Raw genomic sequence first — 18,233 nt, forward strand, 5'->3', positions numbered from 1 at the left:
AAGAGGTGTTAGTCTCTACCCAAAAATCTCGATGAGGATGGCAAAAATGTAATAACTTGTCATACTCAAGCCTTATACTTGTTTGATCACCCAAAAATAAAAATAAAGCAAATAACAAGCGTTGAGGTTCTGGACACTGTGTGTCTTTATACGGCTTAATCATCTGGGTATTCATATGCATGAATATTTTATTCGCTTTTAGAGCAAACCCAAAGTCATTAAACTTGATCACTACTGTACTTCGTACAAATCTAAATTATTGACTTGATCAAAATCCGCTGTTAGTCATACATTGTTCCTCCCTTGCGCGCGTCTCAATACCATTAAGAAACGGACCCCAGGGGATACAGTGTATGTAAGCCGACAGATGGACTCGTGCATACTCACTCATAGTAAAAGAAAATCAATGCATTGCTAATAAACTTCTATAAAATTCAAATTTTGATCAACAATATAATGGTTTAAGTCAAGTTGGGGTGATATGACAAAAATCAAATTAAGCTTGAACCGAGATTAGAGGCTGATAGTTTTTGATATTCTGTGCTTTAATTGAACCATTAATCATATCACAAAAACGCTTGAAAGTTTGTTATAAGATTTAAGTGGACAACAATACCAATGACCGACTTAACACCAACCACAATATTGTTGAAATATAAAACTGTGATGGAAGGGCAATTTGGTCAATATGACTCTCTTCTCAAACTCGACAAAAATCCAAAAATATGTACTGCTTTTGAAATATCATATAAAAACACAAAAATATTTTCCTATTTTTACATTTTAATTTTCGGATAATTTTCTGGTAAATACTTCGTTTTAACAAATATTCAAATTTCCAAAAAGATTTTCTTTTATTTTTACATATTATTTATTTTATTTAAGTTAAGTGTTTTTACAAACGAAAAAAACGCTAAGGTATTCGATCATCGAGATATGGGTTCTTCGGTGATCCTATTATTTAATTGATTTTACTATTTAATTTATATTTAAATTTAATGGATTAATTTATTCATTTAAAATTAAATAAAAGGTACTTCGTTAATTATGTATAACGAATTAGGTCATTTTAATGAATTACATCCTAATTCGTTACCTTAATTCGCTTCCGCACTGTGTAAAGAATGACACTTAATTCGTTATGCATATTTAACAAACTAGACAAGAATAAAATATATTTCGTTATGACACGTGTTAAATTAATCTAACGAATCAGGTGATTCGTTAGTTCAAAATTCAAACGAATCGGCTGATTCGTTGCATTGGGAATCGTGCTATGTCAGACTATATAAGACGTCGTGCATACGAACCGTCTCACTATTCACCATCTTCTTCTTCCTTGTGTAATCTTACTCTGCCAAAATTTTCACCAATTTTTCAACCTTCGAATTTTGTTGTTTTGATTATACCTCTGAGTTCCAAAGGTATAGACGATCATATCTTCATGTTTTTCGTCAAATTTGATGACGATTTTATAGGTTAATTATGCAATGTTCTTTCCGGGTCTTTGAGGTTTATATAAACCTTAATCTATATGCTTTATATCCTGTTGTTACAACTAATTTGATACCATTGTAATCGGAATGTGTTTCCGAGATCTATAGTGGTCATTGATTTGGCTTCATATTGCTGATTATGGTTGTATCAAAATCCTGTTTATTTTTTTGACTTTTGAAGTTCTTGGTTATTTGACCTTGACTTATTAAGTCAAAGATTAAGCTTATTTTGGCCATTCGTGCTTAACTAATTGGAACTAATTCGTGTCCAATTCGTTAGGTAATTCAAACGAATCAGGACAACGAATCTATTTTCTTAACGAATTAGATTTGTATTCGTCATCTATAATGAACTAGATATTAGTTCGTTACCATTTTCATAGTAATTCGTTAGTTCTTATTCGTTACTTATTTACTTGATAGCGAAACAGATGATTCGTTATACCAATTTAACGAATCAGCATGTTTTTAACGAATGACATGGTTAATTATTTAAAAATTAAGAAGTTTTATATATGGAAACTTTTATTTATTTATTAATTATATGTGTATTATTATTTATTATTATCACTAATCTTCGGGTTTATTTATACAGTTCAATGGCTGATAACGTAGCTCAAAATCCTCCTATTGATGCACCACAAGACCAACAAGCTCAGGATGTTCCTTTGCTACCATATGATACACGGCATAATGTTTGTGCCTTTGTTGATACGAATTTTCCTGATGAGGATGTCTTTAGAGCTATGCTGGCATTTATACGCCGTTCTCGTATTCACTACGCTGTCACTGCTAATCCTGACATTAGGTTCAACATTGTTCGACAATTTTGGAACACTGCTCAATATGTGGAGACCGAATACCATATTGTTGTCGAGGTTAATAATAGACCAGTTTCGTATCCGTTGAAACCGTTCAAAGGGTTTTACGATTCGATGACACTATTGATGACCCGAGCGAATACCACAAAGAGCTGATCAAGGGATTATTTGAACGTTTATTTTATGCTGGTAATCTCGATGCGTCTATGTGTAACAAGGCATACTTGTGTCCTCAATACAAGTATCTGCTTCATGTTCTTATTCACTGCCTTGGTGGAAGAAAGGCTGGGTTTGACGAATGCCGTATCATGCTACAATCGGCATTTTTTGCGCTTGTTTTGAATAAGCCTTACAATTTTTCTGAAATGATCTTCGATCATCTTAAAGAAAATTGTATTGTTGGGAAACTACGCATTAAATTCTTAATGTATCCGCGTTTCATCCAACTGTTTGTTCACGATGCAATCAGGGATTTGGTGATCAACCCAAATGATGTGAATGATAAGCTTATTTTGGACAACATGAAGGCAGACACCATGCGAAGGATGAAATCGTATCGTCAAACTCCTCCTCCTAGATTCAAAAGATTGATTGGTCATCTGGTGAATCCAGATTATGTATGTCCTGACATTGATCGCTGGATCCACGATTATTCGGATTCCGAGCGTGAGGAAGGAGAAGGTGGGAATGAGGGTGATGATAATGATGATGATGCTGGTGGTAATGATGGTGGTGATGGTGGTGTGGTAATGCTCGTGCTGTAAATGTTCCTATTTTACAACCTACTGAGGTAGAGGCCTGGTCATCACAAAAGGAAAGGAAAGGAGTTGGTGAAAGAAGTCTCATCAAAGCATCGAGTGTCGGCTGGAGCTGGCATCTCATTTGGAGTTCAACCTCCTAGGTTGTCCACACCTCAACGTCCGGCGGTGCCGCTTACTCTTAGCACCCTGGAACTTACTTTGACGAACACGCTTACTTCGGACCCTAGGCTTGGTATGATTCCCCAATCGATCTTATCCAATATACCAAGGCCTACGACTGCTACATCGGTGGTTTCTCCAACACCAATGATGATGCCTCCACCAGATATGTCATTTCTGAGGCTCAGTCTTCCTCAAGGTCCAGTTCAACCTATTCCTCCTACTTTTAATGCATTGCCTCAGGATCAACAGATGGGAATGGTGTTGAGTCTACTTCATTTGTATGAAAATCAAATGCATGCTGATCGTATGACTCAAGAACGGTTGATGGAGAACCAGAAGAAGCTGTTAAGTTATGTCTCGTTCTGTCAAAAGGAGACAAAAGCCCTGCGTGAGATTGTTACGTCTCAGGGGGTGAAGTTGAAGGAGCAAGAGGACCTTATCTTGCAACTTACTTGCAAGGACGACGCACTGAAAAAGCTCAAAAATGATGATGAAGATCTAGATGCGTCGGGTGCTGGAGGAAGTGAGCCGCAACAAGCTCATGGCTCGTCCTCTGGTGCGGGTACAATTGCTGCTGACGATTCAGGGAAGCAAATTATTGCTTATCATGATTATACGGCTGCCAAACCGATTGTGATGATCGAGGCCGATACTATTATTTCTGTGGATGAAAAGGGGATGGTTAGAAGCATTGTGAATGCAAATGAGATTGAGGTTGGACAGTTTGTTGAGAAGTCACTAACACGAGAGCATATTGCTATTTTGCTTGGTCTGAATGATGACAAATTAGCCGTGTTAGAGGCTGAGGAGGACTTTGAGGTTATGAACGATGAATAGATCTTAAATGATCCGAATGTTGATATGAATACGGCTTTTATTTATGAGGATGAGGAAGTTGAGATCGAGGATATGACTGCTGAGGAATACCCTGATCTGTTACAACATACCAATTTTGATCAGGGTGCTCCAATATTTAATGAAGAAACGATCAAAGAAGCAGAAGATCATCTGGAGAAGACTTCCAAGGGAAAGAATGTTGTTGATACGAGATTCGATTCAAAGATCGATCCTTCTGTTGCTGACATTGAGAGTTGGTTTGCTCATCGAGACAAAAGAGCGCGTAAGATTATTAATGCACATCGATACGTTGATCATGAATTGAAGGTAGAAGCCATTGCACGCGCCAAAGCAAATCAGATGAAGTCTTTCTAGGCCGTGTCTAAAGTTCAAGGTGATATTATTTCTTGGCTCTTTGATTCTGAATTAAAAGTATGTATTGTTAAACGGGAGAAGGGTGTTCAGTACTATGAAAGGATGTCTGATGTTCTCTCATTACCAAGATGGGATGTACGTACTCTGGCGTATCGTCCATTTATTAACCGTGGCGGGAATCACCATGCAAGTCGGTTTCACCAACACTTGCTGTTTGAGGTGAATCACGGATTTAAATATTTTAAGCCACAAATTCCCATCCGCAAGCATATCGATGAGATCGATCCAAGAACAGGTTGGAGAAAGCTGGTACTTAAGGTAAAGCCGCCAAAGACCATAAAGCGTGTGCCGGTGAAGAGTTTGAACCAACACATGTATTTATCTTTCAACCACTGGTACTACGACAACAAGACTGGCGAGGCTGTTATTGTGTTGGGTAAAGGTCTAAAGCTGAGCTGATAAGGATCATCGATCCGATGTGGCTCGTTAATTTAACGGAGACCTACAATGACGTGCTATTTAAGAATAAGATTTTGATAGAGCGTCGTGAATACTATGACCTAGCAATGCAATTCCAACGTGTTGTTAGGGTGTGTCATGAGCATGGTATTCACAGCTGCAGAGATTGGCAGACAAGACGCTTCAAGTAATTTAAAAGACAAAGAGCTCAAGACGAGGGGGTGTCTGTTAGTGCACGGTTTTGCGTCTCTAGTCTTTGTATTTAAAGTTAATGTATTTATCGTTTTATTTATGTAATAAATATTAAGTTATTATGTTAGTTCGTTAAAGGAGTCGTCTAGTTCGTTAAGGATGTTTAACGAACTAGACTAATGTTATGTTTCCTCCTGATTTGTTAAGGATGTTTAACGAATTAGGGGGTGATTCATTAATGTTTATTTCGTTAAAGTATTGTAACGAAGGCGGTGTCTGATTCGATATGGAATGTTAACAAATCAAACCTGTCTTCTATATATAGTGGTAGTTTCCACTGTTTAATTTAAGTTTTGAGTTTAGATTATCGAACCCCTGCCCAATTCATTTCTCTCAAGCTTCAATCTAATATTATACATACACATACATACAATTAATATAACATATAACATATAATCAAGTGCCATCATGAAATAGATCCGTAATTGTATTATCTATATCAGATCTAAGATCTGAGGTAAGGTTATCGTACACATCTTTTGATATAATACAAGAATTTTTCATCCTTTTGCACATTGTCTTACTAAGTAATATAAGTGTTTAGATTTAGGATCTTTTTGTTTATCAATAAAAAATTGTGTGACGTTTTGTAGTGAGACCCGGCTCACCTCCAGCACGCAAGCCAGAAATTATGTTTGCAGACCCGCAGGTCTTATCTGGCACGCAAGCCAAAAATAAAATTAAAACAAAACACATCGTATGTTGCAACTTAACTATTTGTTCTCATAAACGTGGAACACAGACCTAATCATATCACATCGCTTTTACTAACTATCAGGGCACGCATGCCAAAAAATAAAAAGTAATTAAAATTGCGATTCATATGTAACATTTTTTCAATTTTGCAACGTTCCATGTTCTTGGGATTTCTGTTCCATCTAATTTCTCCAACTTATAGGCGCCTTTCGATAATACTTCTTTTATCCTGTAAGGCCCTTCCCAAGTTGGGGCAAACTTGCCTGATGGTTCTTGTCACGATGCCTCGTTGTTGCGGAAGACAAAATCTCCTGCATCAAAGTTACACTTTTGGACCATTGAGTCATAATACTTCTGTAATTGACGTTTGTAATTATGCACTCTGATGAGTGCCAATTCTCGCCTTTCCTTAAATAAGTTGAGGTTCACCCGCAGTTCCTCTTCATTACTATTAGTAAAAAGCATTCGTGCGGATGGAACACCTATTTCAATCGGGATCATCACCTCGGTGCCATATGTGAGACTGAATGGTGTCTCTGAATTACTTGTCTTCTACTGAGTGGGGAAAGCCCAGAGAACATGGAGTAATTCATCTACCCATTCCATTCGTTTGGTACCCAGTCTTGCCTTAATTCCATCTTTAATGGTTCGATTGGCCCTTTCGACCTGACCATTGGCATGCGGGTGGGCTATATATGTAGATACTTGAATGATCTGAAGTTCTTTCAGCCATGGCTGAAGACCATCATCCGCAAATTGGGTTCCATTGTCATCGACCAATTCATGCGGGAGGCCAAATTGGCAAATAATGAACTCCCACAAGAATTTCTTGATACTGGACTCAATAATGGAAGAAATTGGTTTAGCCTCCACCCACTTAGTGAAATAATCGATTGCTATAATCAGAAATTTGATGCGTCCCGGGGCTTCTGAGAACGGACCCATGATATCAATCACCCACTTTTGGAACAGCCACGCCTATGTTACCGACACTAACTCGTTTTTGGTCGCAGGGTATTGGGGGCATGGCGCTGGCATGAATCACACTTTCTGATTTCTTGCACCGCGTCCATGTGCATGCCCAGCCAATAGTACCCCGCATTCATGAGTTTGGCCACAACCATTCTTGGGCCCGCTGAAGATCACAAATGCTTTCGTGTATTTCCCTTATCAAATAGTTTGCGTCCTCGGCGTCTACGCATCTCAAGAGTGGACCGAGGAAGGATCTATGGTACAAAACACCTTCTTGTATTTGATAATTCTTTCAGCCATGGCTGAAGACCATCATCCGCAAATTGGGTTCCATTGTCATCGACCAATTCATGCGGGAGGCCAAATTGGCAAATAATGAACTCCCACAAGAATTTCTTGATACTAGACTCAATAATGGAAGAAATTGGTTTAGCCTCCACCCACTTAGTGAAATAATCGATTGCTATAATCAGAAATTTGATGCGTCCCGGGGCTTCTGAGAACGGACCCATGATATCAATCACCCACTTTTGGAACAGCCACGCCTATGTTACCGTCACTAACTCGTTTTTGGTCGCAGGGTATTGGGGGCATGGCGCTGGCATGAATCACACTTTCTGATTTCTTGCACCGCGTCCATGTGCATGCCCAGCCAATAGTACCCCGCATTCATGAGTTTGGCCACAACCATTCTTGGGCCCGCTGAAGATCACAAATGCTTTCGTGTATTTCCCTTATCAAATAGTTTGCGTCCTCGGCGTCTACGCATCTCAAGAGTGGACCGAGGAAGGATCTATGGTACAAAACACCTTCCTGTATTTGATAATTTAAGGCTTTGTGCCTGATCTTCCGGACCGCTGCTTTTTCTTCTAGGAGACTTCCTGATGTTAAGTTTGCCATAATTGGCATCATCCAGGATTCAACACCGGTTTGTATGTCCAACACCTGATGTTGCGGGACAGACGGATGATCAAGGACTTCAATGCAGATGTCTTTTGCAAAATGTTCAAAATTCGTTGAAGCTAATTTGCTAAGAGCGTCCGCTGACTTGTTTTCACTCCATTTAATATGGATAACTTTACAAGATGAGAAATGAACAATCAAACCTTTTCTTGCGAGAGATATGAAGCCATCACATCGTTTTTTTGCCTCGCAAGTTTCATTATTCTGTCCAGAAACTAGCATTGAGTCTACCCGTGCTTCCAAATGTTTTACCCCGAGTTTCTTGACTATCCGCAGGCCTGCTAAGAAAGCTTCGTATTCTGCCTCACTGTTGGTACATTTGAAGTCCAACTTTATGTCATTAGTGAATTCGTGGCCTTAGGGGTTAACCAATATGAGGCCCGTGCCCAATCCTTCATTACTTGAAGCTCAATCCGTGGACAGTCACCAAACTTGGTCTCGCTCAGGGGGTACTGGAGTTCGTTGTTCGATTAGGCATTCCTTTTCTTTGTTCCGCGGAACTTCTTTGTCGAAGTCCTCTAGCACTTGACCCTTGATCGCGGGTCTAGGTCTTTATTCGATCGTACACTCTCCCAGTTCTATAGCCCATTTTGCGAATCTTTCGGATAATTCTGGTTTACTTAGCACATTCTTCAATTTGTACCCTGTCAACACATTGATTGGATGCCCTTAAAAGTATATGCGGAGGCGCCTGGCGGCATAGACCAGTGCCAAAACTAGCTTCTCAAGCATTGAATACCTAATTTATGGGTCCGTTAACGTTCTACCGACATAATAGATCGGTGTTTGAAGATTTTTTTCTATTTGGTCAGCAATACGGCTCCAATGGCGATATCAGATGCTGATAAGTACATCGTCGGAGGCTCTCCCGCATGCGGTGCTCTTAAGGTAGCCAATTCCATTAAACATTTATTGACCTCTAGAAATGCTTGTCCTGCTTTCGCGGTCCATTTGAAATGCGCTTTCTTTAGACAGTTCCTCAAGCTTGACACAAAAGGAAAAGATATAGCCGCATGATTGGCTAAAAATCTGTTCAAAGCAACAAGTCTTCCATTAATTGTTTGCACCTCTTTGAGGGAAGAAGGTGAGGGAATGCGAGCGACTGCCTGGACCTTGTCCGGATTGCCTTAAAACCCGCGCTCGTGACAGTTACGCCCAAGAATTTCCATTCCTTCATCCCAAAGGAACACTTGCTGGGATTAAGCTTCATATTGATCTTCCTAAGAGTATCAAATGTTACTTCTATATCTCGTAACATCTGATCCTCTTCGATGCTTTTTATAACCAAATCATCCATGTATACTTCCAAATTTTGCCCAATTTGACACCCTTGAAGGCTTCATCCATCAACCGCTGATACGTAGCACCCGCATTTTTTAGTCCAAAGGGCATCATTTGGTAACAAAATGTGCCTTGTTCAGTGCGGAATGCCGTTTTGTCCTCATCATATGCCGCCATGCGGATCTGATGATAGCCTTTATTGGCGTCAAGAAACATTTGAATTTGAACGGGGCTCCCGCATCAACTTTAAGTCAATTTCCTGCAGTGGGTAATAGTCCTTCGGGCACACTTTGTTTAAATCCTTGAAATCAATACACATCCGCCATGTCCCGTTGCTTTTTGGAACAATAACCGGATTTGCAACCCATATTTGGTACTGGATGTCAAGGATGATTCCAACATTTGACAGATCCTGGACTTGTTCATTCATGGCCTTGGTTTGCTCAGGGCCCATTTTTCGTTTTTTCTGAACAATTGGCGTGAACGCGGGTTAACCCGCAGCTTGTGTTCCACGCTCCTTTGCGGGACACCAATCATGTATGCGGGTTGCCAAGAAAAAATGTCCATGTTTTTTGTTAACAACTGTTTCAGAAATGTCCTCACCATTTCAGAGACATCAGATCCGATCGTGACCGTTTGATATGGAAATGTTTTGTTCAATATCCACTTATTTGGTTCGAGTTGGAACTCTTACCGCACCATGAGCTGTGGATGGATAAGGATTGAAATCTCATATTGCTTCGCGTCCCAGATTTACATCATGTTTTGACTTAGCTGGTAAAACTAGGAATTCTACGTCCTCATTTCGTGAATGAACTCCGTCACTAAGTGTAAAGGGGAAAGCAATTGACCCATGCAGGTGCATCACCTCACCCCCAAAGCCAGACACAGGTGCATGAATTGGCTTCAGCCTCGCCTTGTCCTCTTCGTCCAGCAATTCAAAACACTTCTCATACATTATGTCTGACGTACTTCCAGTATCAATGAAGACGTACGGGGATCAGATTATCAGCGAACTCTTGTTGCATGGACCCCCTTCCACCCATGGGAAAATTACGGGTTCACTCTTCCATTCTACCTCGTCATTTCTTGCCTTTTGTTACCAATTATTCGCCCTCCTTGAATCATATGGACATTTAAATCTCTGACTTGCTTTTTAGGCTGGCCTTGATTATCTTGTGCGGAAGCTTTATCAGACCCCTACTTCACATTTTTGACCAAGTGTTCTAACTTTCCGGACATGACTGTTGCTTCAATCTCATTCCTCAAGGTTACACACTTGTCTGTGTTATGGCTAATATCATCATGGAACGTGCAATGCTTTTTTGGATTGAGGAATGTTCTCTTCATGATTGGTTGAGGCTTTTTGAATTTCACATTTTCAGTGGACAAAATTTCTGAGGGAGTCTTTGTTAGCGGAGTCCAACTGTTGGTACTTTGCGGTGAAGCACCCGCCTAATTTTTGTTGCCAATCAGTGACCTTGCATCAAATTGCATTGATGTATCCGAAGAGGGTTGGAAGCCTTAACCAAATTGATCCCATGGCTTGTCTATTCGGTCGTGGATTCTAAAACTCCCCCTTTGGTAACTGTTTAGGGCTTTCTGACCCTAAGGTTTTTTTAGTTCGTGCAAACAACTTTGCAGCAATCATTATTTCATCCCATGCTTTCGGCATTCCATCCTTGCCGGCTAAGCAGCGAATCAGAGCGTTACTCCGCACATTCTTGCGGAAGGCTCCCCTCAACATGTCCTCACTTATTCCTCCAATATTGAGACTTTCATCGTTAAACTGGGAAACGAAGTCTTCAATAGAGTCATTGTCCCGTCTAACAATGTCCAAGATTTCGGAAGGATCACGGATGTGCTTTTGTTGACTGAAGTGTTGAGAGAATTTAGCCATCGGGTCATCCCAACTTTTGATTTGCCCATCCGACAATTTTTTAAACCATTCACGGGTTTCTCCAGTCAATGTCAATGCAAACATGTGGCACCAGTAAGGGAGAGTCCAACCACTGACTCCTCCAACAACCATAAAGTTTAACAAATGATCGCTTGGATCTGGCATTCCATTATAATTCCCTAAAGTAGTAGGAATCCTAACATTAACGGGGAACAGAGCAGTAGCGATGCGCGGGATAAATTTTGATTTCTCAAAAAATGCCGCGAGACGATGCGGCTTTCTGAAGTCTTCTTCCGCATCGTTGTGATACTCAGTATGATGAACTATCGCACGCGGGTGAATAGTTCCCTCTCTTCCAAGGATTCTGCTATCGCCACTGAAATAACTAACTTCACTTGGACGATACATTGGATACTAGCTTTCATACTCGACTCTGTAGGAAGGCTCACGCATAAATGGGCGACGACGATCACATCTCCTTCTTTCTAAATCATCTTCAGGGAATCTTTCCTTCTGAAGACTATATCGCATATGGCTCCTTCGAACTGTTGTAGGAGGAGATGGGGATCTCCTTGGAGTCTCGTCATAGGCCAAAGTGCGGGCACATATTCGCTCTTCACGAATCATGCGCTCGTATTCAGCTAAGGCGCTCTCTTGCTGAATGCGTAACCAGTCATCGGGATATTGAATTCCTCTAGATTTGGAATTACGATGGTGGGACCTCACCGGTTCGGAATTATCTGATCCGTCTTCCAGACCCAATTCCGTGCGAGCCCGACGAGTTTCCACCATAACATGTCCTAAGTCACCAGGAGATGGACCCCCAAGTACTTCAACATCATTAGTACGCCGAACTGTCCCCGGAGTTCCCGTCAGCCGTTGAAGAGATTGACTCATATCGTTCAGAACAACAAAAACTTTTACAATTCTTGCACAAGCACGGATGGCGCCAATGAAGAAACACGGATCTAATCCCCTAAGGGCTTAGATCCAATGAGTCCACAGGGTACGGACCAAACAATGATACAAGCCTATTCTCCCAAGTCCAATGACGAAAACCTGCAAAACAGTCACCCTGAGCTTGTTACGGGGAAGACAAGAGGGGGGGTTTTCCCGTAACCAACCTCCGGCGTGAGAATAAGTTCTTATTCCGATGGAGAGGAAAGTACAAAGTAAGTGACAGTATAAGTGAAGTGTGAATGAATACCTCATAGAGATGGTGAAGGTATTTAGAGCCGAAGGGTAAGGGAATGTGATTGGTCCAGCTGTCCCTTTCCAGAAGATGCTTTCTTAACTGCCTGGACGTGTATCGCGTATGACAGGACGAGCTATATCGGCCATGTGCATGGTTGTAACATCCTTGACACGTGTCTACTCATGATAGGACGAGCTATTTTGGCCATGTGCATGGTTGTAACAACCTCGCCAGCTGTCCTCTTCTATTAGCTGTTACATCTCGTGCTCTGCAAGAAAGGATCTTGGTAAATCTTCTAGAAAGGCGTTGGTTAATTACAGCTGTTTTCTGACGTCACCTTCTGGTCATCCTTGCGGGTGGGAATAGTACCTTGAGGATGACTTCTGAGTGCGTCTGGATTCTCCCGCGCATAGTCTCTAGATCTTGTTATTGATGTTCCTCTATCTTGAGTTATGCGGGTGATTCATATGTCCCGCGGATGACATATGAGGGAGTTCCCGCTTACCCGCGGGGTGATCTTTAAGGGTATTTGGGTCTTTTTAGTATCCTACCTCTATCCCCCCCTCAAATTACACATCAGATCTTTTATTCATCGTTATCCTTCCAAATTCTTGAGCCAAACTTTTCTTTTTGAATTTAACCTTATTATAACCTTCATCTCGAGCAGCCTCGTTTTCTATCTTCTTTTACGGGTATCGTCATCTTTGCTTAATTCACCATCTTTCATGTTCAACACTTTACCTACAAATTCAACATAGTACCATTCCAGCGTATCTAAATACTTTAGATATATTGTCCTTAAGTCTTGACTCAGTAAGGCTTCAATTCCTTCATCGAAAACTACCCAAAAGTTATTTCTTAACACCGACTCTTTGTCTCCCATAGAGTATAGCATAACAGATAACTCAAATAAATCAACTTTGTTTCCATCCAAGAAAGGTGACATATTAACTAGGAAAATTGGATTTAAATAATCCTAACTATCAACCATTGGCCATTAATAATTCCAACTTACAATCTAATCGGTGTGATCCTAACTTTCAGTATAGTTATTGGCCATTAATAATCCCAACTTACAATCTAATCGGTGTGATCCTAACTTTCAGTATAGTTACTAATAGTAGTCTTAACCTAACAAATTGTTAACTCCGTTTAATATTTTCTATTTAAGCCATGTGAAATGACCAAAGTACCCTTACATAATTAAATTAAAAGAATAAAGTCACCACTTCTAGTTCTAAAGTTAAAAGTGATAAATACAGTAGACACATACATACAGTCACCATCACTGGCGACGATTCTTTTCCGACAACCAGAGTAAAAAATCGCCGACCACCCACAACCAGATCTAGAATCGTCACTACCAACTCGTCAAACCCCCCAACCTAGCAGATTTGAATTAGGTTGCAGTCACCATCACTGGCGACTTGTTAAACCTTCAATCGGATCGCGGTGGGTCGCCGGAAAAACGGTAGGAGGCAAGGGGTTGAAACGAGTAGATATGAATTGAGATGAGATGAGATGAATTGAGCAGATTCAAAACGCCACAAGTTTGATGGTGCTAATGCACAAAGATGATAGTGTCCGGTGGGATATGGAGGCCGACAAATCGGTGCTTGTTGCTGAAGAAATTAGAAGTGTGTAAACGTGAGAAGGTGGTATGTGATGGTGATAATGATGGAAACGGTGGCTGGAGATGGTGCATTCAACATTGGTCGGGGATGGCGGTACGGATGACGAGTGATTGTGTGTTGTGGTAGGGATAAGGTCTAGCCGTCTAGGTCTTTCCATTTTTGTCTTTTTTTTATTAAAAGGGTGTTTTAATAATTTTACTTATTATTTAATTGTTAGTAAGGTTATTTCACACTGTTTAAAAAGAAAAAAACTAACAAAGTTAACAATTTGTTAAGCTGAGATTACTATTAGTAACTAAACTAAAAGTTGGGATTGTCACTAGTTACATTATGTATCTTTGTAGTTTTCTACATTCGTGGCAACTTGAACGAGATCCAACATGATAAAACAATCCTTCAAATCTCTAACGGTGTATATTTCTTTCGCATGGGTTTTTCCTTTTTCATCTTGGCCTCTTTCATCATTCTTTGTTTCATTTTGATATAACTGTTCAAAATAATCCTCCCAAAGTTCGTTAGGTGGATTTAGAAAAAAGTGGATTAAGTAATTTTTTCGATGGAGCCAGATGTTCCTTTGAAAGTGATTTAAAAACCTTGATCACTTAACAAGTCCTCACTTAACATGTATTTGTTCATCAATTCCGTAGGATTTTCTTAAGGTTTTAAACATATTCTTATTGCTACACACATGCCTCCTACGTGTAAGACTAACGAACCAAATGTCATCCCAACTATGGTCGTCGGTTCCTTGTATGATAAATTCAGAAATTTGAACCCCTAAACGGCATACCTCTTTATTATGACCTAGTTGATTGCAACATAAGCATTGATGTTTCTTGAAAGGTGCTTCTTGTGTTTTGTTTTGGAAACCCTAATTATGAATCATGTTGTGCTGCCTCGTGCTTTTCTTCAATAGATATTATATGACTCTTGTCTTCAATCTTAAAATCGATGATCCCATCACAGAGACTATAAATGTCACGGTCATCAAACAGAGCATCGAAGAACGTGGGACTTCTAGGTGGACCACAACGCCGTTCCTTTCTTCAAACATCATTTTATGGGCCATGGACTTCGCACTTGAATAAATCGTTGTTGGAGGTGAGATTTAAGGCAGAGAATTGAATTGCTCGATTTTTACACATATTCAATAATCAAATCGCTTGATTATTTCTTCACAAGTCTCAAGAGCCAGCATGCTCTGATACCAATTTGATAGTATATAGGGTTTTTGAGTTTGAATGAAATTGAATAATGGAGAAAACAAAAGAAAAAAATAAGTAAATAACGAACAGATAAATTGCAAATGATCGTTTGAAAGGGCATTTATACATAACGAATATGGGCTATGTGAATCGTCGTGTCGATTTACAAACACAAAATGAAACAAGCTTTTTCTTATTTACAATTTTGTCTTTCTATTGTGTATATAAAATAAATAAGAATTTTTACACATGGTTGAGTTAGCCTATAAAGTAGGACAAATATGAGAAAAATGAAGACTAAAAAATACTCTCAAAAATTAAATAAATCAATAAGATCAATAACTCAAAACATAAATGCGTATTTGTTATAATTAATCACAACTATTATCTTTTGTTCTCTATCAGTCCAACTAATGATGTAAAATTTTAATTTTTCTGTATGTGTATTGATTACCCAACCCCGGGTTTGTTATTTGGGTTGTTCTCATTAATGAAATCCTCCGTTAATTGACTATTTAATTGCATTTATTTTATTTAATGTAATCATCTCTCTAACTCGAACTCGCACATTTTAGCTTATATTGCACCCAATATTGTAAAAGTAGGTCTATAAGGTCAAGTACTTCCCGAGTACTGATTACAAGGTATGGTGCTTATGCGAGTTTCTTTAACTCCACCTAGTTCCTAAAAATTAATCAAAGGTACGTGGTCAACCTTAGCCAATAAGACATCTAGTCAGACAACTTTGGTTGATTTTGACATAGAGAATAAACATAATTCGTATTTCTATAATATAAAAGAACGAATAACATTTTTTAATAATTTTGACTTAGAAATTTAATAATTTAGTATTTAAAAAAATATTTTTCTTATATATATATTGACATTCACTTATTTCGTTATCAATATTAGTAAACTTATGATATATGACATATATATAATATCTAAAAAGTAATTCTTTTTATATTTACTTTTTCTGAGTACTCTCCTAGTACTCATCCAGTAAACCCAACTCCCTAGTCGGCTGCCTAAGGTCCACATAAACAACTTTTACAACCTTGAACTAAGTTATTTTAAAGAACCAGGACCAAGTATGTAAAACATTTTTAAAAAACATTATGCCACATCTCTCCACGCCACGCGATGAGCGTGATCAACAATGTGGCTTAGCACGACGGAGGAAGATTTAGACCACCGTCGGGCCCGCGACGCTACGCGTGGGACCATGCCGTTCCTTCACGTAGCGCGGAGGACCCCGTGTCGGCGGATTCGTTTTGAAATCTTTTGAATATGCTGTTTTCTATCCAAATCTTTATATTCTAGTCGATCATGAGCCTAGACATGTTCGTTAAACTTAAATACGAACTTCCCCTCCAAAATTTCATTAATTGTGTGATTATTGATTATTTTCTTCCATAATTGCGTAGTCTTTAATTAATGCTCAATTATGACGATTACGTTTTCTCCAAGCCAATTCCTCCTATATACAAAACATGTAGCCCCTGCACAATGTTTTCCCCACGCCACTTCAATCTCAATTCCGGTTATTAGTTGTTATTTTCTCAAGATTATGAAGTTTGACTTTCAAGAGTCCAAAGTTTTGACATTCCAGTTTCTGCTTGTTCCATCCATTTTCCAGGTAAGTGTTGACCATCAAACATGTTCATTTTATTTATTTTAAACGAAAACCCTCAATCAATTTTAATGATTGATGGGTCGGTTCGGGATGACAATTGCATTCCGACCTGTTGGGTTTGTGTTAATGTTAGTTTGGGACTCTTCGGTTTCACCATGAACCGTGACCCATTTTTGTTTTAATTTCATTTCATTATTTTGCACCTAACCGACCCGAATCCGGTCTCATACCGACGTTTGGGTTAATAACGAACTAAAACTCATTTAACTGTATTTTTTTGCTATAACTAGAGTTAGGAGAGGAATTAATTGTTTGGTTAAGTTCTGTTTTAAAATGATATATTTTTTAATTTATCTGGAATATTTTATTTTTAAGTCACTCGGCACGCTTATCTGTCCTTTTTCTTATAGCGAGAGTTATAATTTGAGTTCCAATTTAATTTCAGTTTGTATATTCTTGGTTTTTAATATATTTTATTATTTAATAATTTTAGGGTATTTCATTTGAAGTTTGATGGTTTTCTTAAGTTATTCTCATCTCATTTTTCACTCACCTAATAATCAAGGTGTGTAATCACTCTCCCCCTATTCTATTTTTGTTTTGGGGGCTTTATGCGTACACAAAACTGAAATTATTTTATTTACACAAATATATAATCTAACACAATTCCATTGTTTGCGTAGCTGTGATATTGCTCGATTAGTTGTTAAATGCTACATGATTATGTGTTTACAGTTTTTATTTTTATTGTTGGTTGATATCTCATCCTGATCCTCATAGCATGAACATACGCCGTTGAAGTAACTCGAAACCAGTTTTGGGCCGAGGGAAAAGAAACTTTTATTTATTTAATTTATATTTCTCGAATTGTGATTACTTGCACTACGATGTTAACAACCTATATTATTTTTACGTATGTCGCAGATAGTTATGAATGCTTAGTTTGACCTTGAGTTTTAATAAAACAAAGAACAATTTGTTAGATTGAGTTTGATGTGATGTTTTGAATTATTTCATTTTGTGAAACTCTTGTGTATAATGATTTGAATGAATATTTTAGAAATTATCACATACTAATTTCAGAGCTATGATACAAATTACGATGCGTCCCGACATGTTCTACCATTAGGTCGGGGTGTGACAAATGAGTTGATTGCTAACAATTCTGTTGGTGCATAGTGTCAGTAGTTCAGTATCTTGTATTTTGTATGTGTCTGTAATCGTGTTAGATTGTTTGTTTTGGTTTTGAATATTGTTTAGCATAAGTTTGCCTGGGATGTAGGCGAACTTTGAGATAAGCGAAGTTATGACAACTTCGCCTAGTATGTTAGGCGAAGTTGTCGAGGTTATATAAACCTCACTTCTATCTTTCAGACGAGGGGTTGGTGATTATTGATATCACGTGTGGAAGTGTTGCAATACAATCGTGTTTATTAGTATTGTGACGTGTTTTTGTTTATCGGTTCAACGTATTATCTATCTTACGCTCGTATCGTATTACGGGGGGATTCCGCACCCTCGTGTTACGAGATACTCCTGTGTAAATCCGGCTGGGAACCTTCAATTGGTATCAGAGCTTTTGCTCGTG

At 38.9% G+C, this 18,233-nt stretch overlaps 2 protein-coding genes across 2 annotated transcripts; both read right to left on the bottom strand.

The window, feature by feature from the left end:
- Positions 1-6,411: 6,411 nt before the first annotated feature.
- LOC143583391 (uncharacterized) lies at positions 6,412-6,804 on the bottom strand. Its single transcript, XM_077065707.1, has one exon. The coding sequence runs from the start codon at positions 6,802-6,804 to the stop codon at positions 6,412-6,414; it is 393 nt and encodes a 130-aa protein (XP_076921822.1).
- Positions 6,805-7,500: 696 nt separating this feature from the next.
- Positions 7,501-8,016, bottom strand: LOC143583392 (uncharacterized). The gene has a single exon (XM_077065708.1). The coding sequence runs from the start codon at positions 8,014-8,016 to the stop codon at positions 7,501-7,503; it is 516 nt and encodes a 171-aa protein (XP_076921823.1).
- Positions 8,017-18,233: the final 10,217 nt, after the last annotated feature.

This window comes from Bidens hawaiensis, unplaced genomic scaffold (assembly GCF_021521415.1).
Source record: "Bidens hawaiensis isolate Kalapana, Puna unplaced genomic scaffold, B.hawaiensis_p1.1 tig00032382_1, whole genome shotgun sequence".
NCBI lineage: Eukaryota > Viridiplantae > Streptophyta > Magnoliopsida > Asterales > Asteraceae > Bidens > Bidens hawaiensis.

Coding starts and splice junctions, on each gene's coding strand:
- LOC143583391 (XM_077065707.1), bottom strand. CDS start 6,804: ATGGGTCCGTTCTCAGAAGCCCCGGGACGCATCAAATTTCTGATTATA.
- LOC143583392 (XM_077065708.1), bottom strand. CDS start 8,016: ATGCTAGTTTCTGGACAGAATAATGAAACTTGCGAGGCAAAAAAACGA.